Here is a 21,459-nt window from a genome sequence, read left to right as displayed (position 1 = left end):
AACAGGCATCTCATAGAATGTATTTCATAGCAAATGTAAAGGGTACTCTGCTAGGCTCTGTATATATGTCTATTTAAAATCATAAAAAAACATGCTTAAGGGATGGGGTTGTGTCTCAGTGGTAGAGTGCTTGCCTAGCATACATGAGGTACTGGTTCAATCCCTGGCACCACATAAAAATAAACAAATAAAATAAAGGTATTATGTCCATCTACAACTAAAAAATATATAAATCACACACACACACACACACACACACACACACACACACACAATGCTTAAGTCAGAGAATTCCACTGCTTTAGAATCCTTTACCTCTGCTTTATTTTCTCACCTCTAGCTTCCCCAGCACTTCTTTCTCATCCCTCAGACACCAATCTCCCCTTGGAACTTACCACCCCTCACTGAATTTTGGTACCAGGATTGTCCCCTTATATGGCACCATAACTATTCTCACCATGATCAACTATCCTGCTAATAAGTCAGGTTCTCATTTCTTCATTTAAAATGTTCCAGAGATTCCATCTAATAGGTCCAAAGAAATCTCTAGAACATAAGACCTATGATTACAGAGGCTTTTAGGGCTGTTTTAGTCAACATTGGATTCACAGCATTTAAAATCATACTTGGTACACAGTAGGCACTACATTCATTTTTGTTGAACAAATGAAATGTAATTGTATTTAAATGAAATTGCATCACACAGAAGTCATTAAAAAAATATTTTATTTCATGCATTTCATGTACACAATTTATAAATTCATTCCAATGGAGAAAACACTTATCTGTTGCACAGTTGAGCCTGACAGTTTTTGATTACTACATAAGAAGTTACCACAAACTTGATAGCCCAAAACATTACCCTGTTTATTTGCTTACATTTCCTTAGTCAGAAATCTAAGCATGGTATGCATGGATTCTCTCTTCAGGATTTCATAAAGTTGTGGTCTCATCTCAAGTATCCTCCAAACTCACACAATGCTGTGGGCAGAATCCCATTTCCTGCACGTTTAGGGCCGAGGTCCCTCTCTCCTTGCTGGCTGTCAGGGAGAGAGGGGGAGGACTACAGGCAACTTGGTGACCACTTAGCCACATCCCCAGCCCGATTTTGTATTTTATTTAGAGACAGGGTTCACTGAGTTGCTTAGCACCTTGCTTTTCCTGAGGCTGGCTTTGAACTCACAATCCTCCTGCCTCAGCCTCCAGAGCTGCTGGGATTACAGGCATGCCCCACCGCGCCTGACTTGCCCCTCCATTTTCAAAGCCCACATTTAAGAAGATCTCTCACACTGAATCCTTCTCACACAATGGATCTCTTCTCTCAGGAAGAGCTTGGTCCTTTTAAAGGATCACCTAGTTAGGACAGTCCCCATGTTAAGGTTAACTGATTTGAGACTGTAATTTCATCTGCAAAAATCCCTTCACAGTAGCAAATACCTTAGCATTTGATTGATTGAAGAAAGATGGCTAATTGGAGTGGTGTTAGGGTCCATCACAAAATCAGACTAACATAGCCAGATTCTTACTTTTTTGTGTAATTGAGTCACAGCTGGATCATGAAAGTCAAATAAATAGATGTTTGAGAATAATAATAAATTACATCTCACTTAGCTGTGAAAAATCTTAAATCCAACTGGCATGTTAAATATCATTTAACTGACACGTTTTATTTAGGGCAAATAAAAAAGTACAATGATTTAATCTTTCCTTAGAATCTATATTACTTATCTACTGCTATATAACAAACTACCCAAAACTTGGCAGCTGGAAACATGGAACATTATCTCCCTCAGGGTATGATGGTCAGGAATCCAGGAGAGGTTCCTTGAGTGCTTCTGGCTCAGGGTCTCTCACAAGGTCGCAGTCATCAGCCAAGGCTGCATCCTTTGAGGACCTGACTGGCACTGGGGGCTCCCAAGGAGCATGGCTCCTTCATATGGCTGTTGGAGAGGGCTCAGGTACTTGCTAGCTGGTCCCAAGAGGCCTCCATTCCTAGTCACCTGGACCTTTCCACAGGCTGCTCATGACTCAACAGCTGGCATCCCCAGAGCTAGGGATCCAAGAGACAGAAAGAACCAAAATGAAAACTGCAATGTATTTTAATCTTACACCCAGAGTCATAACCCATTACATCAACCTTATTCTATCACACAGAGGCGAGTTGGCAAGTTCAGGCCATACTCCATTATAGAGATGGGAATAAGCTGCCTCTCTGCAAGGGAGGATGAAGTGTTTGCATATGTTAAAACCAAAATTAAAGCCAGATATTGTGACACATGCATGTTATCCCACTACTGGAGGGACTGAAACAGGAGGATCACAGGTTCAAGGCCAGCCTGGGCAACTTAGCAAGACCTTGCCTCAAAATAAAATTTTTAAAAGGCTGAGGGTATTACTCAGTGGTAGAGTGGTAGCATGCAGGAGGCCCTGGGTTCAATCCTTAGTGACACACACACAAAAAAGCCACAAAATATTGTTTCAAGACTCTATAAATCAAATGCTCTCGTCTAATTTTTTGTTAATAGTAATATTTCTTTTGGGAAAGCCATAATTAAAAGTTTGAGACAGAAAGGTGATACAACACTGTCTCTGAGTCTTGCAAACATCTTTAATAAAAATACTCTATTAGTTTAAATAAAACTGAGAACATAAACTAGATCAAAGTTTCAAGACTTATGTCATAATTATGCTTTTATAATTATTATTATTTTCCTATGATGTTTCATATTTACTTTATGTATGCCAAAAATACAACAAAAAAGAAAAGAAATCCCTGGAAACAAAAAGAATATATAGTAAGGTTGCAGGATACAAGGTTAATATATAAAATTCAATCACTTTCCTATATACCAGTAAGGAATGAGTGGAAATTGAGAAGCAAAACATGATACCATTTACATTAGCACTCCCTAAAAGTTAGAGCTTGTTCTTCTGCCCCTTGGTGTACGTGTGTTCTTTCTTGGGGATCAAACCTAAAGGCCTCATATGTTAGGCAACTGCTTACCAATGAGCTACACTTCAACTCAATACTTAGGTACAATCTCATCTTAGGTTATAAATCTTAAGTATGTATAAAAGCAAAACTACAAAACTCTGATGAAAGTCATCAACTAAAAAATACAGTATATTCCATGTTCATGAATAAAACAAATATTGTCATCGTAATTTTTCCCAACTGATCAATTCCAATCAAAATCTCAGCGAGTTATTTTGTGGAAATTGACAAACTGGTTTAAAGTTTATATGGAGAGGAAGAAAATCTAGCTAATACAATGTAGAATAAAAACAAAGTCAAAGGACAGTCACTACCTGACTTTAATAATCATGACTATGTAGTAATTAGTACCACACTGGTAGCCTTTATTAAAAACAGTATGGCGTTTCCCCACACACAAAAAAAAATTAAAAATAGAATGACTGTATGATTCAACAATCCTACTAGTGAGTATATATCCAAAGGTACGAAATCAGTGTCAAAGACATCTGTTACCATGTTGATTGCAGCATTATTTACAATAGCCAACATATAGACTAAATCAACTTGTGTTTATCAGCAGATGAAGAAAGAAAATGGGGTTTATATACACAATGAAATACTATTAAGCCTTGGAAAAAAAAAAAAAAAGGAAATCCTATCGTTTGTGATAAGGATGAACCTGGAAGACATTAAGTGAAATAAGCCCAGCATAGATGATTTCACTTATAGAGAACTTAAAAAAAAAAAAAAAAAAAATCAAGTTTATGTAGAGAGCAAACTGGTGGTTACTATAGGTTAAGCGGTGGGACAATTGTGGTGATGCTAGTCAAAGACCAAAATTACAGTTACATAGGAAGAAATGAGTTCAAGAGATATTTTTTATCTCATGGTGACTAAACAATATACTGATATAGTTGAAAACTGCTGACAGTGTTCTTGTTACAAAATAAAATGGTATATATGTGTGATATATGCTAAGTAACTTGAGTTAGCCATTTTCAATGGATACACTTACCAAAATATCATGTACATCATAAATACAAAATTTTTGCCAACTGAAATGATTTTTAAAATACACTGCGGTAACACCAAAAGAATAAATGAATGTGTGGAACAGAATGGAGAGACCATAAACAGACCCACCTAGATACAAAGGAGCAAAGACAGTTCAGTGGAGAAAACAGTCTTTTCAACAAAGGGTGCTGGACCGGACATCACATGCAAGAAAAGTGAAATGAGAAAGGCTCTCTTAAAAGGTTGCTATGAACATCAACTGTTGACAGGAATAAAAATGTGCCCAGCTAGTTGTTTGACACTTATTTTCACATAAATACAATGAGTGCACCTCTATATCTCTAAGTCCCCATCTGCATATGTTTCACAAGACATAAATTCATGTCAGTCACTCCATCACTCTGGTCCTGTCAATCCTCAGTAGGGTGCGATATTGAAGGGGTCTTCAGAGACCAGAATTTTCATGATTATGACTCCAAAACATTCAGGAATGACAAAAGGTAAATATATACACTAACATAAAAGTAGGCAATCTGGTTTATACATATTTATCTTCACTCCATTTCTATGATTCACAGTTCATTCAACAGATTTCAACCAACCCAAATCCCAGAACTTTCTTTAGTTCACATAGATGAACAAAGCCAAAATTCAGACTATTTTGTCCATGGCTTAGGAATATCTACTATAAATTATTGTAGGTTAGTCCACTTTTGAGTGCATAACCTAAAGCAGATGGTTGAAATGTCTGCTTTTCAGGAAGGGTTATTTAATGTATCATTTAGATTACCCTGCAGAAATGTCATGGTTTGTTTTTTGTTTTCCTAAATAGCTGCTGAGCTTGCTTTTAACTGACAAACATGGTTAGGTTAACTTCAATGTTGGCGAGTTTCACATGTACTAGTTTCACATATCTGTAATGACAGTACTTTGAGCCTATTTTCCAGTAATTAAGACTTTAAGCCATTGCGAATTCAAATATGAGAACCTTGTCACTAAGAAACAGAGAAAACCATTCTCCCTTTTACAGTTTTGCCTCTTTTTACACTAGGAAACAAGTCAGCTGACAAACTGAGGTGTTCCGCCTCATCTAAATGCATTTCAGCCCAAGCTTGAGCAGCAAGGACCTCCAGAAAACTCTCCCTGTCTGGCTTTTGGACCCCTCAGCCATCTTCCCTGTTTCCAAATAGTGAGTTGGTTAGCAACTGTCTACTCTCTAGCAATCCTGCCTTCTCAGGACCTTCCATTTCCCACATGATCAAAATATAGATCCCCCTGAGCCACCACTGCCCACAGGAATGTGTCTGGGGTCTCCAGCCACAAGACACTTTAGAACACACTGCAGGACACCTACCATCTGTACACAGGTTCACACTGTGTGGACAGGTTTATGTATCGGTGCCAAGGGAGACTTCACCAGCTCAACAAAGCTTGACACCTATACTAGTGTCACACTGTCATAAGCAACAGGGGATACAAAGGAGCCTGATCTAACTAAAGGCAACCCCTACAACACATACTGCAAAACAGGACAGGAAAAAAGGTCATTCTGGGCCAACAAAATTAGAGAAAAGTAAACAATCCTGGTTAGTTTTCTCATCTAAAAACCAGTGATGTAATTCCTATTACAGCACTGAGGGAGAAATTAGAAGACAGTGCTAGCAGAAACAAACTCAAAACATGGTAGGCTAGGCATTCTAAACCAAATTCTGTCTAAACTGACAGGAACATGTTCATACCAGGACTCTTGTTCCTAGACTGTTCAGCCAGGATAGGAAGGTGGAGGCAAACGGGGTCAGGCAGGGGCGGGTCCCTGGGCAGGACAGGCACTCAAGTGAGGCCAAGGCCTGGAAGACAGCCAGTTCCTGGTGGCTGTTGGGCAGCTCAAGACAGCTCCCTGCCTCACTAGCCATGGTCCTCCCTCTGGCCTGGATCACTCAGTACTGTCGACTTCGCCTCCTATTGCCCTCCTGGGCCCCCAAGGATGCTATTTCCAGAATCCCAAAAAAAGCATGGAAGAACAGACCAGCTCCTCAGGTGGTGGGAAGATGAGGTCACCTGCCAGGGTAAGTGGCAAAGGTGGGAGGAGTGTGTCAAGATTTGTATGGGGGGCTGGGGGTTGTGGCTAAGTGGTAGAGCACTTGCCTGGCATGTGCAAGGTGCTGGGCTCAATCCTTAGCACCACACAAAAATAAACAAACAAAATGAAGGTCTTATGTCAAACTAAAAAAATAAAATGATTTGTATTAAAATAAAATGATTTGTATTGGGGTAAGGAATAGGAAAAAAAAATGTCCAGTTTATGCTGTACCCATCAAACCCTGCAGCTCCTTGCCTAATTTTAACTCTCAACTCCTTCCCACCCCCACACTAACCTAGATCTCAGGGTTCCCTCTCTCCTTGAACAGGAATTTCCCCTCATCTAACAGTTAATTATTTCCTAGGGAGGAGGGACAGTTAGTCCTCTGTCCATAAACCTTTTTAAGGCAGCCCCTGAGCCAGTGATATCTACCTAATCCCCTTACCCCCCAGCATGTCTTTGATAGAGGAAGCTACCTGAGCTTCAGAGATGACCTTAAACTAATAGGGTATTTTAAAAAAAAAAAGACAGAATTCTTGAATTCCAGCCACACTCTGCAACACAGCTTCCCAGTGCCTCAGCCCCCAATCCTGGCTGATGCTGCTGCCTCCCCCAATTCCTGCTTCATCCAGGAACCTTGGCCCCACCACAAAGCTGAGCTGACTCAAGCTGAAGAGTTGCTGGAGCAGCAGCTGGAGCTGTACCAGGCCCTGCTGGAAGGGACGGGGGAAGCCTGGGAAGCCCAGGCCCTAGTGCTCAAGATCCAGAAGCTGAAAGAACAGATGAAGAGACACCAAGAGAGGAAATGCCTAAGCTTCCCACAAGTGCCTGCATAACCCTCCAAAACCAGAAATACTGCCCAGCACCCTGAAATGGGCCCTTTCAGAAACATGCCAGCCCACCAAAAAATGAAGACAACTCTATAAGGGTCCAAAAAATTGGAAAGTAGTTGAGGAGCCATGGCCTATGCAGGCTTATTCTCACTTTGACCCCACTCTATAGCAGGGTACTCAGAACTGAGAAATTTACCCTGGATTAAGCCCTAAATAACTTTACCATAAGCAATAAAGGATGGAGCACTTACAGATACCACAGACACATTTGTGTTTCATTTTTAGTTTTGTTAAAAAAAATTCTGATAAATCAGGAATGGGGTTTAGGAGTGGTGGTGATGCAAAAGAAGGAAGCCTTGGGGAGGGGTGGGGGCTGTCGGGGCAGGTGGCAGTAGTGTCTCCTTCACCCCCACACCTGGTGTCCTCTCCTGAAGAGATAGACCGTCACATTCCAGAATGGGTGAATCCTCTACCGCGTCTGTTCAACTGAAGACAAAACAAGGCAGTTAAAATAAGGCACACAAAGGGGAAACCAACACAGAAACACACAGGTACATACATGAAGATGTTTGTGTACCATGTAGATTGAGAGGACAGACTCAGGAGTACGGAAAGAAATCCTTTGAAGAAAGAAAAAAAGACCCCACAAAAATAGTAAATAAAACACCCCAATCAGTATCAAAGATCAAGGGACAAGAGGTCATCAAAGGGCCACCAATAAGGCATCAGGTGACCACTACCTACATAAGGGATTCAAGACATACACAATAAGAACAAGGAAAATCTAAGAGCTGGGGGAGCCAGTTTCCTGAGCTCCATACTCACTGTAGGAGGAGATGTCTATCTCATCAGGCAGCTCACTGATGTTGACCTCAAAGCGGTCCTGCACATCATTAAGAATCTTGGCGTCATTCTCATCTGACACAAATGTGATAGCCAAGCCCTTGGTGCCAAAGCGACCTGCTCTGGCCACCTGGAAGAAGAAAAAAAGTAAAACTGGAAGACCCTAAAGATGGAAGATGTACAAAAAAGGCTGGGCACAGTTGTACACGCCTGTACAGGCCGAGGCAGAACGATAGCCAAGTTAGGGGCCAACCTGAGCAACTTAGTGAGACCCTGTCTCAAAGTGAAAAAAAGGGCTAGGATGTGGCTCAGTGGTTAAGTGCCCCTGTGGTCAATCCTTGGTAAGGTTCCATCCCCTCAAAAAATCTTAAAGAAAAAGATACATAAAATAAGGGTATGGAAGAGTGGGGTATCCTGGATGTGGTACTTACCCGATGTAGGTAGGTGTCAGAATCCTCAGGCATGTCATAGTTAAAGGCAATGTTCACCCGCTCAATGTCCATGCCTCGGCCAAATAGGTTGGTGGCCACAAGAATCCGTCGTTGAAAATCTTTAAACTGCTGATACCGAGAAAGCCTTTGTGAGAAAGGAAATTAGGAAAATGTTGAGGTCCCCTTCTCTCAATGGTTCACTTTTCCCCCAAGGTCACAAAGTTGTTCTCCAGCTCCAACTCACCTCTCCTCCTGAGGCATCCCACGGTGGATGGCAATGGCTGGAAAGTTCTGCTCCACTAGGAGCTGGGCCAGGGCGATGCACCGCTGCACAGACTTCACAAAGATCACCACCTGTATGGGAGGGGTGGTGCATGAGAGTGAGGGGGTACATAGTATTTAAAAGAAATTACACATGTGGCAGAGTTTTTAATAATCTTACTCATCTAAAGGAATTCCTCTCAGTCCCTATTATACCCTATCACATATTTCCTTTTCTGTTCTAAATACAATTTAGCCTTTCTCTCCAAGTTCTGATGATTTCTAGGTAGGCTGACCTCTGAGGTGGTGTGGAGAATAATCATCCAAACTGGCAGACATGTTATGAGACAAAGATAAGGCCATCTCATAGATAAATGCTAAAAGTTACAACAAAGTTCTAGGAAGACCACAACTAATATTCCTACTTACCAAAAGACTAAGGGGCTTACCCTAATTCTAGTAGTCTCTAGAGCAAAGACATCACACACCAGGTAAACTGATGGGTTGCTTTTCCTCAACAAGGAGTACAAGAAATAAACCAACCCTAAATGCCTAGAATAGCTCAAGATTTTTACAAACTTCCTAAAACCCTTCAAAAATTTTACTTTGGGAGCTGAGCACGATGGTGCAGGCCTGTAATCCCAGCAGCTCATAGGCTAAGACAAGAGGATCATGAGTTCAAAGCCAGCCTCAGCAACAGCAAGGCGCTAAGCAACTCAGTGAGACCCTATTTCTAAAAAGAATACAAAAAAAATAGGGCTGGGCATTTGGCTTACTGGTGGATTGCCCAAGCTCAATCCCCGCTACCAAAAAAAAAAATCTACTTTTGGGGGTTTATTTTACTTGACATCTTCATTATCCCACAGTCACAGAACGCCTTGCTCATGCTCAGTCCCCAAAAAACATTTATATTCCCATTTATGAGAATGTCTCCACCATTCTCTCCTCATATGTGGCTCCCTCAACACACCTTGGTCACAAGTTTCTGCTATAACTTGTTATGTATCCAATGCTCATCACTCTACTGGACCTTGAACACTGACCTGGTTGAACTCAAGGACATCCAGAAGGTCAAAGAGTTTCCGGTTCTTCTCGTTGTCCTTCAGTTTCACGTAGTACTGCTGCAACCCGTGCAGCGTCAACTTCGTCTCATCATCCACGAAGATCTCCATTGGCTGAGGGGGAGGAAGGGGGTGGGGAACGGGAGGAGGGCAGAGTGGGGGGGTTAAACCTGGGGGGGTGGAGGAAGTTGATCTCCAAAACACCCCATGGGGGGATGGGGAGAAGAGAAAAGATTGAAAACCCCACCCCACCACTAAAAATACCCAATTTTACTGTGGTCTTTTTCACACTAGATCTAATTTCCTTCCTTCCTATCAGTTGATTTTTAAGATAACCCAATTGAAAACTATCAGGGGAAAAAGGAACTTTGCAAAGTAATGGAGCAGTGAAACCATCCAATGGCAAGACACCATTACCTCAAATGGAGGTGGTGAAAGAAAGAAAACAGGTGACATTCAAAGAGATGATATGATTCAAATACCTTAGAAATGATGGGGAACAGTGACTCAAGGTCAGAGTAATTCCATCAGAGCTGGTTATTAAGAACATGGGGGAGATAACAAGGAATGCTCCATTTTCATTGTCTCTCAACTAAGATAATCTTATACACATTAGAAAGTGGATGTCTTTAAGATCAGAATGGCTATAATGGATCTAGTCAAAAAGTCCATTTAAGAACCAAAAATTACTCAAGATGAGTATATTATATGGAATAGTTTTAGATGAGACTGGTCTCTAATAGTCAAACCATCTACAGTTTGGTTTACATGGACAGCACTAGTAAAGGGTGCTAAAAAATAAAAAACAGCAGCAGATAGCATTCATCTTTAAAATTGAAAAAAAAAATGTTTTGTTTTTTTTTAACAACACACACACACACACAACCCTTGAAGGGGGGGAAAGCAGCATAAAAAAAGACGTAAGAAGCTGACACAAGACAACTCTATAGCCAGACTTTCCTAACACTCTCCCTACCATCTTGGGGGACCTAATTAATGTATAGATCCAGAGATCAAGATGGGCAAGGATGTGTGTGTGTTTGGGGGGAAAAAACTAATCCAGAAGCCGAATCCCAGAAGGCAGGCTAGCAAATCATGCTTTTCAAAGAGAAATTCCAAGGCCGCCTTCAAATCTAATTCTAACCCCAAGTGCAACTAAAGAGAAAGTTATTTCAAGGGAAGGAGCACTGCAGGGAGGAGAAGAACATACTCCACTGCTCAAACAATGGGCTCCCCCAAGCCCCAACCCTAACACCCATCTGATTACATCAAGTGGAAATCTCCACTTTACCTTTCCCATATCCCTCTCCTCTGAATATTGAAAAATAATTCTTTAAAAGAAAAAAAAATCCACCACCCATTCAGGAGACCCCACCCCCAACACATATGGGGGAGAATGGGGCACAGCACGTTAGGTTCAGGAAAAAAACCGGGAACGGAAAAAGAGGCTGGTTTGGTCCTCAGCTTCCTGGTCAGGTTTCCCCGCGGCCTCCGCTGCCGCCATCCACAGCTCGGTGCCGTCCGCATTCCCTCGTCGTGCCACGGTGCTTCTCTGCTGCCGGCTCACATCGACCGAGGTTCCGATGGGTGCAAGGAGGTATGGGTGGGAAGGAGTAGGGGACTGGGGACTGAGGTGCCAGAGGCCCCCACCCCTGGAGGTGGGGAGGGGGCAGATTCATTTGTGTTGTTTGCTCTTCTTCTGGACATGCCCTGCAATCTGTCTGTCCCTCTCTTACTCTCCTACCACCGGGAGTTATGAGTTTTGATGAGCACAGAAACTCCAGCTGTATGCTTGATGTCACCTTGGGGTGCGTGGCTGTAAGGGGTATGTAGGAGATGATGGATGAATGGGTGGTAGGGCAGAAAATCCTGCCCTCCCCCAAAAGGGAGAAGAGGTTCAAAAATGCTGGGATTAAAAAAAATGTCGAACTCTACCCGCTCTCACGTTAACCCGACCAAGTCTTCCGGAGTTTCCCTGGCACCCGCGCAGACCCTAACACTAGCTGTCTCTGCCTCTGTGTGTCTCTTCAAGGAGTTGTTGCTCCCAGACGGGCAAAAGCCCCCTTCTTGGCACTTGAAGGACAAGGGAGTCTGGAGGAAGAGGGCGAGGAAGGGGAGGAGGCAGTGGGCGGGGAGTGGAGGGAGAGAAGGTAGAAGGGTATTTACATCTTGCATGAACTTGCGGCAGACTGGACGGATCTCTTTGCCCAAGGTAGCACTGAACATCATGACCTGCTTCTCATGGGGGGTCATGCGAAAAATTTCCTGGACATCCCGACGCATGTCTACAAGAATGAGAGATTAAAGATAATAGACATCTGTGATAATGATCAGAAACAGACTTCCCAGTGAGGTGACTACTGGAAATGGATAAGGAATCATTTCAGGGAAAGATGACTTCAGGTCTCTCTACTTTCTCCAACAACTCTAAAATCAAATAGTAATAACAATGGAAAACACAATGACTACAGAATAAAGACTTGGGATCAGGTTCCAGCTGCTCTAACCAAGCAAGAAATATGATGAAGCCCTAAAGTTCAAGACAATACAACAGACACAAAGCCCGCTACAAAGGCTCACAAGGACATATAAATATGCTTTATAGGCCCTTGTCCCAATTCCTCTTTACCCAAGTTCCAAGTTCTAGCAGTCTACAAGTACTGAGCACTTATTACATTCTAAATGTCAGTCCATTCCATGCCTCCTCTGAATCACACTTTCCTACACTGTCAAGCAAATATAACATCTCTACATCTATCTTATAGCTCACCACCTTGAATAGTCAAAGATCATTTAGAATGACTTGTCTGGGTCTATATCCATTCCCATTCTCCCATTCTTCAAAATTTGGTCTTACAGAAATTTTTTCTTTTATTAACCCCACTTAGCACACTAGAATACCACACCACACAAACTCCCACAAACACTCACCACATTAATCCTAGAACTTAAGTCTAGAAACCTATTCAGCTATAAATTCTGATCACATATGCTGTGCTGGGGATGCCAGAGGGTGGACTGTCTCCTCCTTCAGTTTAACATCTCTCCCATGACACTCAGTATAGGAATCTATAAAGAAAAGGGTGGTGGTGGTGACTTTTATCTAAAATTATCATAGTCCCCTACTCTCAAAGAACATCTATTATAGAGAGAATACCAAAGGGCTAAGGCTATAGCTCAGAGGTACAGCATGTGCTTAGCATGCATGAGACCCTAGGTTTAATCCCAGCACAAAAAAATAAAATAACAAAAATAGTCCAGGGAACTCAGAGCCATCAGTCATGGGTGATAGATTAAGAGTCGTCCTTGCACCGAAGTGCTCCAGTATCAAATAAACATCATTTGGCTCCAAAGAGCAACTCCCCAGACCACGTGACCCCATCCCAGCACTACCACTCACCGAGCTGGTCAAGCATCTTATCACATTCATCCAAGATAAAGTGTTTAATATGTTTGAGGTTGAGGCTCTTATTTCGAGCCAGGGCTAGGATGCGGCCAGGAGTCCCCACGACGATATGCGGGCAGTTCTTCTTCAGCACCTCTTCATCCTTCTTGATAGACAGACCACCAAAAAAAACTGCAACCTGCAAGTCAGAATAAAATAGTCTCACAAAGAAGGAAAGAGTCCATCCTCCCCAGAGTTTCCATGCTTTCAGCTAAATCTAAACTGGCAGGACATTTCAGTACTAAAACCAACTTTAGTGATCAAACATTGAGGCTAAGAAACAAAAGTGACTTGCCCTAAGTTACATGGTTAATGGAGGCAGTCAGGGCTAGCAGTTTTTCTGCCTTAGCCCATTATGTCTCATCATCCTATACAAAGAGCATCAATAAAAACTTAAATTACGCATTTTTATAGGTGTCCTAAATATAGGAAAAACAGGGCATAAGGGCTTAACCATATACCCTCATATGACTCTAAGACCAGACTTCATGTTAAGAATAAGGACAGCAAGAAATCACCAGTATCAAGTTCCACAAAAAGCACATGGAACACCAAGCTTTCCCAACTGGACCAGCACACAAACCCTACACAATTACCAATTTGAGCTAAATCTATCACTCCATGTTTAAACTTTAAACCATCAGGCAAGTAACACAGAAACTGCTTTCTAGTTTCGAGGGGGAAAAGAACAAGAAATCAAAATGAAAAAGCCATGGACCAGGGATATAGCTGAGATAGTGTGCTTGCCTAGAATGTGAGAGGCCCTTAGTTCAATCCTCAGCACTGAAGGAGGGGAGGGGACTCAAATTGTCATAACCCTAACTCTATGATAAATCTGTTTCTTCCCTGGTGTAAATCTAAAATCACTAATGCAAGATCAACCAGGTTTGTGGAAAAATCAGAGGTACAGCATTGCCCATAAAGGACTCTTGCCAAAAATGTTTGGCAATGTTCTTGCTCAAATCAATCAGTTGAACTTTCAACTATAAATTTTTATTTTTATAAGAAATACTGGGAGGAGGGCTGGGGCTGTGGTTCAGTGGTAGTGCACTTGCCTGGCATGTATGAGGTACTGGGTTCAATTCTCAGCACTGCGTATAAATAAATGTCTATGAATAACTTTAAAAAAAAAAAGGAAATACTGGGAGCAAACAAATGGCTAAACATGATATGAGAGTAACCAGGCAAATCCAGAATGGGACATTCTGTAGAACTGTCCAAGCTTCTTCAACAAGTCATTTTAATCATCAGGAAAGGAGATATTGCTAAGGATCAAGCCCTCAAGCATGCTAGGCAAGCACTCTGCCACTGAGCTGTAACAATTTAACACTCTATCACTGAGCTATAAGACCTCAGCCCTCACTGTAACAATTCTGAACAGAAATAAGTAAAGTAACAGTTAAATAATGACAATTTTTTTTTTCACCCTTTTAACACAGGGTTGTGCCTAATTGTCCAAGCTGACCTCAAACTCTGAGGCTCAAGTGATTTTTTCCTGTTTCACCCTCCAAGTAGCTGGGACTACAAGAATGCATCATATCTGATTCTGACACCAAGTGTTTTAAGGGTGACACCAAGTGTTTTAAGGGTGATGATGAGCTAGGCCTACAGAGGTGACTCTCACTCACTACGGAACTCAATAGTAAATAGTTCTATCAACCTAAACAGTTTTCTGGTGTGTAACTTTCAGACTCCACCTACAGATTAGACTGCTTAGTAAAAGGACAGAATATAACCCTATTCATTCTGGCAACATAATAGGAGAGATATTCCTAACATAAATATATACTATACTACATATACAGGGCCTTCAGACTGTATTTAAAGAATTAACATAGCTTTCAAAATACCCAGAGGAAAAGTAGTATAAACAAGACAAATAATGTTTCATGAAAAGAAGTCTGAAAGCCTAGAATTGACTAATTAATAGTGCCTAATACTTGATTACACAGAACCATGAGGATTTTTTTTTTTTAAATGGTTGTGATTACCTTCCGTGAAACAGGATTACAGATGGGAGAGCACAAATTTTCTCATTATAAAACCTAAACTACTTAAACATTTTTATCATGCACTGGTGATACTATTTCAGTTTTTAAGAAATCATTTGCAGTTTTAGGCTATGATTCAACATTCTTAGTTTCTTTAAAATGTGAAATAATAAATGGGTAACGATTTGAACAAAAGTAGTTTTTCACTCTAACCTAGAAGAACAGTGTTATCTACATCAGTGTCTCTCAACCTCCCATCACATAAGGATCATGTTAGAACATTATTTCCATACACAGTAGGTCTGGCACAGAACCCATATACCCTGTATTTCCACCAAGTTCCCAAAGGATGCTGAAGCTATTGATATTAGAACCACAACATAAATATTAATGACATATAATGGAAAACAAATCAACTCTGTTGCAGCCCCCTCATCTTTCAATTTTCTGCCATTTTAAAGAATTCTCAAAATTCACACAATATATTGCAGCTTTCTTTTGCTTTTAGAGCTTCCTCTTGCCACACACCCCAAAATTCTCAAAACTTACCAAACACACTAAAATGATTCAAATTCAGTGTAAAGAAGTATGAAGTAGTCCATGGTAAGCATTATCCATCAACCCAATCATGAGTTCTCATGCTACAGTGTATTTACCCTGTATTACACCAAAGCAAACTAAAGCCTCTTCAAAATTAATAACAAGCATCTCTGAAAATGTAATGTAAATCCAAGAGTTCCATATTTTAGTAATATATCTAATACACCCTAAGTCTGCAGAAATTTACTATCAGTTATGTGTTTGCTGAAGTTCTTGTATAGGTGTTTAACATCTGTGGAACAGAAACTGTTGATCTACAAGTTTCAGGTGCCTATAACTCCCCATACCCTCATTTTCTCATGTTTCTTTACTCTGGCTTACCTTGACATTGGGCATGTATTTAGAAAAGCGCTCATATTCCTTGCTGATCTGAAAAGCCAACTCCCTAGTGTGACACATCACCAGCACGGACACCTTGAGAGAGAAATAAATAGAGATAGATAAAATTAAGTACATACATACCTCTGTTATCCCCTCAGACAAAGAGATTGTCACAAAAGCACATGTGACATTTATAAATGACTTCAATTTCTAAGATTTAAATCGTTAAGCTCATGCTTACTGCAGAACACTCCACCTAGTTGTCAAGGATGATAAGAGGTCATCTAAACAAGAGATGTAAATCTGAAACTGGGCCAGAAACATTTCCCACATATCCCTAACCAAAATGCTTTCCCCAACACTCTCCCTAAGTATACCTGTCCAGTAACTGGCTCCAGCTGTTGCAGGGTGGCCAACACAAACACTGCTGTCTTTCCCATGCCTGATTTGGCCTGGCACAGGACATCCATTCCCAGAATGGCCTGAGGGATACATTCATGCTGGACTAGAAGAAAAAAAGAAAGAAAAATTTAGAATGCAATCCCAAGTAACTCCACAACCATTCCAAATTCATTTCTTCCCACTCAATTCCCAAAGTATTTACCTGATTCTTGCCAACTTTCAAACCCTTTCAACCTCTCTCTGCTCCCTCAATCACATTATATCCCAAAATGAAATCCTCCTAGTTCCTTCCAGATCTCACCTCCTCCAGGTTCAGGCCACCCCAGTGATGCTAACAACTCTCTTAAATCTACCAACAGCTCACCTTCAGTGTTTCTGGCTCTGTCTGTATTTTTCTTAAACTGTAACAATCCACGATATTTAAATACCTGCCACAGACCATTTCTCCTACTTAAGTTACCATACTTTGGGTCTCATAACCCTACAATCTTAAACAAAATGGACTTATTACCTGACCAATCATAAAATTTCTAAAGACCAGAGTTGGCCTGACCCAAAAGTGGAAGGTCTAAACAGACCCTTTCTGGAAGTCTAAAAAAAAAAAAAAACTTTTTTGAGAATTTTTTAAAAATATTTTTTAGTTGTTGATGGACCTTTATTTTATTTATTTGTATGTGGTGCTGAGAGTTGAACCCAGTGCCTCACGCATGCTAGGCGAGCAGGCTACTATTGAGTCACAACCCCAGCCCCTGGAAATTTAAAATTAATGGTCAAAATAACAAAGTTAAAAAACAAGCAAACAAGAAAAACCAGACACAAAAATAAAAAGTAAGCTTCTAAATTGTTTTTGGATCACTAACACTTTCATGCTATCATGAAAGAAAAGCCTACACAGCCTCTTCTAATGTTAAGATCTTTTTTGGTACTTATTTCCTGGTCTAGTCCAAACATAAATCATTACCACCTGAGGAATCATAAGCACATCCTTTCCTTGTATCCCCAAAGAGCCTAATGAATAATCCTTTTCTTTGTATCCCTAAAGAGCCTAATGTATACTCTATGACCAACAGAAAATTTACCTTCTGATGGATGCTCAAAGCCACAGTCAACAATAGCCCGGAGTAACTCTGGCTTGAGCAGGAAGTCCCGAAAGCCAGAGCTATGGATGGAGACATAGGAGCCCTTGACATCCTTCTTGGCAGGAGCCTCAGCTCCATCTCCCCCAGCTGCCGTTTCCACCTCATCATCTTCATAGTCCAAGAGCTCATTGTCCACATCATTCTCTGCCATAATTGAGCCGGCAGGGGGAGAAGGGGAGGGGTCTCTCGATGAGTTCTCCCAGAACAGGTGAAAACAAGGGGAAAGAGAGGGGCTTGATAAAGGGCAAAAGAAAAGGTACTAGTTTCTGATAGAAGAGCTGAGTGGGGAAAACAGACAAAAAACTTATCAGTCACTAGCAGACTTTCACCACCTCTTTCCCACTGCCACACTTTCTACTTTCCCTGAACTGTGAACCCTTTATCTGTTAAGGAACAGATATAAAACATAAAAATAAAAGACAAATATAATGAAAAAAGTGGTCTCAGGGAATATTGTTCCCAAAAACATTGAGCTCACAGTAGCAGAACCAGTTAGTTTGACAGGGGAAGACCAATGCATACATTTGTAATTGTAAATAACAATGAAAAAAAAAAAAAAAAACAGATCATGAAAAGGTGACTATGACTAAATAAGTTTCCTTATAATCTCATGGTGTCCATTCCTAACAGCAGCCATCAGTCAAGGGTGATAGATTAAGGTCAGCACTGCGCAAAGCGCTCACTTCTCGAAATGAAAACATCATGTGGCTGCCAATCACCTCCTACACCTCTCCAGTATCTCGCGCCTAAGTACCCTCCTTCAGTTGCTTAACAAACCTATGTCATTAACACCGAGGAGCAGGCCTAAGTGAAATGGCTCAGAAACAAAAAATAAAAATGGGCTTGGGTGTAGCTCAAGGGTAGAGCAAGACCAGTACCGCAATATATATATATATATATATATATATATATATATATATATATATATATATATATATATATATATATTACACACACACACACACCAGAAGACATAATCAAAAATATATTAATGATAGAAATATAACAAGCTTTAACAGAATGTTCACCAAGTGGTCTCACATCACTCTTGAGTTGCTACCTCCACAAGACACATTTCTAAGAAACACAATGGCACTACCAATAAACATTTGGAAAGCCTCCAAATTAAAGTGGGTAAATCGAGGTGAGAAAAATCCAACTGGGCCCATAAACCTGCTCCTCCTCCTCATCCCACAGGGGGCCCAAAGACCCAGAAGAGGGGTGAGAAGAGCCCCGCCCTCCGCCAATGCCCGGGACCAGAATAAGCCTAGCGCCGCCTCTAGACGTCGCTGGGGCCTCGGGAAGCGAGGGACCTACTGGAAGAGCTGGGAGCAAAAGGGGCACAATGGCGCCTGGGCCACCATCTTGGATTGTGCCCCCCTTGTTTCCCTGCCTCCCCCTAGGAGCTCGGCGCTCTCGAAAAGAGTAGAAACAAAGAAAATAACTACCCAACCAGGCCCCAGTGACCAGATCATCGCTTGTGGAAGGGGTATCAAGAATCCATGTGATAGGATGACCAGGGAGAAGCGCAGATGGAGGCGGATGGTAGCAAAGGCCAAAGCTTACCAGAGCAGGGCGAGCGCGTATGGCGGCAGCAAGAGCGACGAGGGAGGGAATCTCTCTTCACTTCCGGTTCCAGGCTTCCCTCAACCCTAGCCTCCCGCCGTCTCGGCTGCCAGAGCGCAGGCGCATGGTGCCGGAAGAAGGACCTTTCGCTGTTCTTTATCTCCGCGCGCTCTGGGGTTGCCTTTGGAAAACGCCTGTCAGAAAAAATGTTAAAGGCCTTTCTAACTCCTCCGTTATTGCCAAAATCAAGACGTAAGGAGACTAACTTCTCTTCCTGCTGTTATTTGTCCACTCCTATTCACGCCCCTCGTCTCTTCGTTTACGTTTCTGCCAAGCAGGTCTTCTCTCTGGGCATACCTCCGTGGGCGCGAGAGGAACGAGGGCGGCAGGGGATGTGAGTTCCCACGGGGTCCTTGGCCTGGTAGTCAAGGTGACCTGGAGACGGTGGGTTTGCGCTAAGAAATGTCTGACTCCAGGTGAAGGGTGGGCAAGTGTCAGGAGACTGGAGTGAGCTGTGCTTGAGGGTTATACTCCGTGCCTTTCCCAGCTATGAGGACGTAAGGTAGTATTTTCCCAAAATGATGTTTGATGAAGTAGGCTAGTACATAAGGAATGTGTCAGCCCAGTGGTACACAGCCTTAGGGGACAAACAAATGAGGATGGTGGGAACACGAGTTTAAGAGAGTACTATAAAATGAGCCCACTCTGCTGACCCCGACATGCTTTCTTTGCCAAAAAGCAATTTATCTGCAGCCGTGCCTGGCCTAAGTGACTGGCCTAAGTGAACTGGTTATGTCGCATTCCTCAGCAAACTACCTGTTATCTGTAAGGAAATGCATTTACAAGAGGAACCCAAGTTACTGTGAAGGGAGAGACATTTGTGACCCTTTTCACAGACCAGATTATAGAAGATAAGGATAATTCCTCCAAATTATGAAGAATCTAATTAGAACCAATTAGAATTGATGAAGAATCTAATTAGAACCAATTAGAATTCTGCCTGGGCCAAGGTGAGAATTGTTATGCAATGAAGATTTGAAAGTTTGATGTCACTCTGCTGTCAGTCAAAAGTCAAGACCTGGACAGAACTCTTAGGAAACTTCCCTGCCCACCCCAACCCCCAATAAATTGTAGTGCAGGAGGGGCATATTGTCTGTCTTCACTCTGAGAGGACCCACTCTCTCCCTTGAGAGTGTCCCCTTTCCCTTTTCCTATCATTTCAATAAACTCATTCTTGTTACTCTGAGCTACATATCTGAAATCTTTCTGACTTGATCGCAAGAATTGGGTTTGACAAGAGGGTCTTCATGCTGCCTCAGTTTCTCAGAAGGCCCCAGCTCTTTAACAATAGGACCTATGGTCTGGGGCTGTAGCTCAGTGGTTGAGTGCTTGCCTCACATGCGTGAGGCACTGGTTCAGTCCTCAGCACCACATAAGTAAAAATAAATAAAATACTGTATCCATCTACAACTAAAAAAAAAAAAAAAAAAAAAAAATTCTTTAAAAAAAAAAAAACAAGATCTAGATTCTGCCAGTTACAAAAAATAAATAGTAGGGCTTGAGGGTTGGTTGTAAAGCTTTCTAATATTGTTCATTAGAGCAGAATGCTTTTTAGCCCCACCCCAACAGACCTATTGTTCAGCCTGGATTTTTTTTCCTAAAACATTTGACATCCCCCTCTTTATTTAACCCTAAGAAGTAGCTACTATTATCCCCATTTTATAGCTAAGCAAATAGAGAAGTAAATCAAATATTCAAAGCAAACCATCTAGTAGGGGCTTAGGTTGTGGCTCAGCGATGGAGTGCTCGCCTCACGCATGTGAGACCCTGGGTTCAATATTCAGCACCACATAAAAACAAATAAGTGAAATAAAGATATTGTGTCCAACTACAACTAAAAAATGATAAAAAAAAAATACATCTATTAAGGTAACAGCCAAGATGTAAACATCTCTAATTCTCTATCATATCCTGCCTCTCTGCTTAAAGAATCTTGTTAATAAACACAGTATAGATTATTACCTCATTAGTTCAAGGCCTTGACAAGCAAGCTTATCCTCTGTGGTGAAGAGAAATAATCATAGGATGGTATCACAGAAGAGCAGTTTTCTGAGTCCTAAGTATTATTTAATTTATTTCACAGTATTTATCAACTGCCTGCCCTGTGCCAACTACTATCCTAGGACTTGGGGACACAGCAGTGAACAGCCCTGTGCTCAGAGTTTACATAACAGAGGAAACAACACATAAACATATAATGTCAACTCTTGAGTGCAAAACAAGGAAAAGGGGAAAGAGTGCTTATTCCTACACTCCAGTTTTTCTCTTCCAGTTGTTGTCTCTAATCCTCAGACTCCAAAGCAAAGAAACACATGTGTTTCTCTGCACTTTAGAGAAATAATGAAGTGCCATTTGCTTTTTTTTCTCCAGAAAGTTTCGAAGGACAGCTCTTTTGGTGTTTCGAGAATATGTGCACATGGAATAAGAGAGTGACT

The 21,459-nt window shown here is 41.5% G+C and overlaps 2 protein-coding genes and 2 non-coding genes across 7 annotated transcripts; 1 reads left to right on the top strand and 3 right to left on the bottom strand.

Moving 5' to 3' along the window:
- Positions 1–709: 709 nt before the first annotated feature.
- Positions 710–19,072, bottom strand: Ddx39b (DExD-box helicase 39B). 4 transcript variants are annotated; one of them, XR_011707766.1, is made up of 12 exons: positions 18,965–19,070; positions 17,339–17,676; positions 16,235–16,362; positions 15,858–15,950; positions 12,901–13,084; positions 11,667–11,785; positions 9,483–9,614; positions 8,423–8,532; positions 8,179–8,323; positions 7,730–7,877; positions 4,121–7,390; positions 710–2,050 (listed from the first exon to the last, which is right to left on the bottom strand). XR_011707766.1 is itself a non-coding variant. In XM_027921869.2 (11 exons), the coding sequence occupies exons 2-11, from the start codon at positions 17,547–17,549 to the stop codon at positions 7,374–7,376; spliced, it is 1,287 nt and encodes a 428-aa protein (XP_027777670.1). In that variant the 5' UTR covers positions 17,550–17,676; positions 18,965–19,070; the 3' UTR covers positions 710–7,373. The 4 variants fall into 4 exon arrangements, 1 of the variants encoding a protein (XP_027777670.1); XM_027921869.2 differs by having other exon boundaries at positions 710–7,390; XR_003580592.2 differs by lacking the exons at positions 710–2,050; positions 4,121–7,390 and having other exon boundaries at positions 7,786–7,877; positions 8,179–8,307; positions 18,965–19,072.
- On the top strand, positions 5,903–6,907 carry Mccd1 (mitochondrial coiled-coil domain 1). Its single transcript, XM_027921877.2, is given in 3 exon segments — positions 5,903–5,963; positions 5,966–6,057; positions 6,704–6,907. Coding segments are annotated over 3 exon segments (357 nt in total).
- On the bottom strand, positions 12,771–12,847 carry LOC114080376 (small nucleolar RNA SNORD83). The gene has a single exon (XR_003580607.1). It is a non-coding gene; the product is annotated as a small nucleolar RNA SNORD83 (small nucleolar RNA).
- LOC114080375 (small nucleolar RNA SNORD83) lies at positions 18,030–18,107 on the bottom strand. The gene has a single exon (XR_003580606.1). It is a non-coding gene; the product is annotated as a small nucleolar RNA SNORD83 (small nucleolar RNA).
- Positions 19,073–21,459: the final 2,387 nt, after the last annotated feature.

This window comes from Marmota flaviventris, chromosome 6 (genome assembly GCF_047511675.1).
Source record: "Marmota flaviventris isolate mMarFla1 chromosome 6, mMarFla1.hap1, whole genome shotgun sequence".
Classification (NCBI taxonomy): Eukaryota; Metazoa; Chordata; class Mammalia; order Rodentia; family Sciuridae; genus Marmota; species Marmota flaviventris.
Note: the sequence above shows the minus strand (reverse complement) of the source record. Positions and strands in the feature narration are given on the sequence as shown.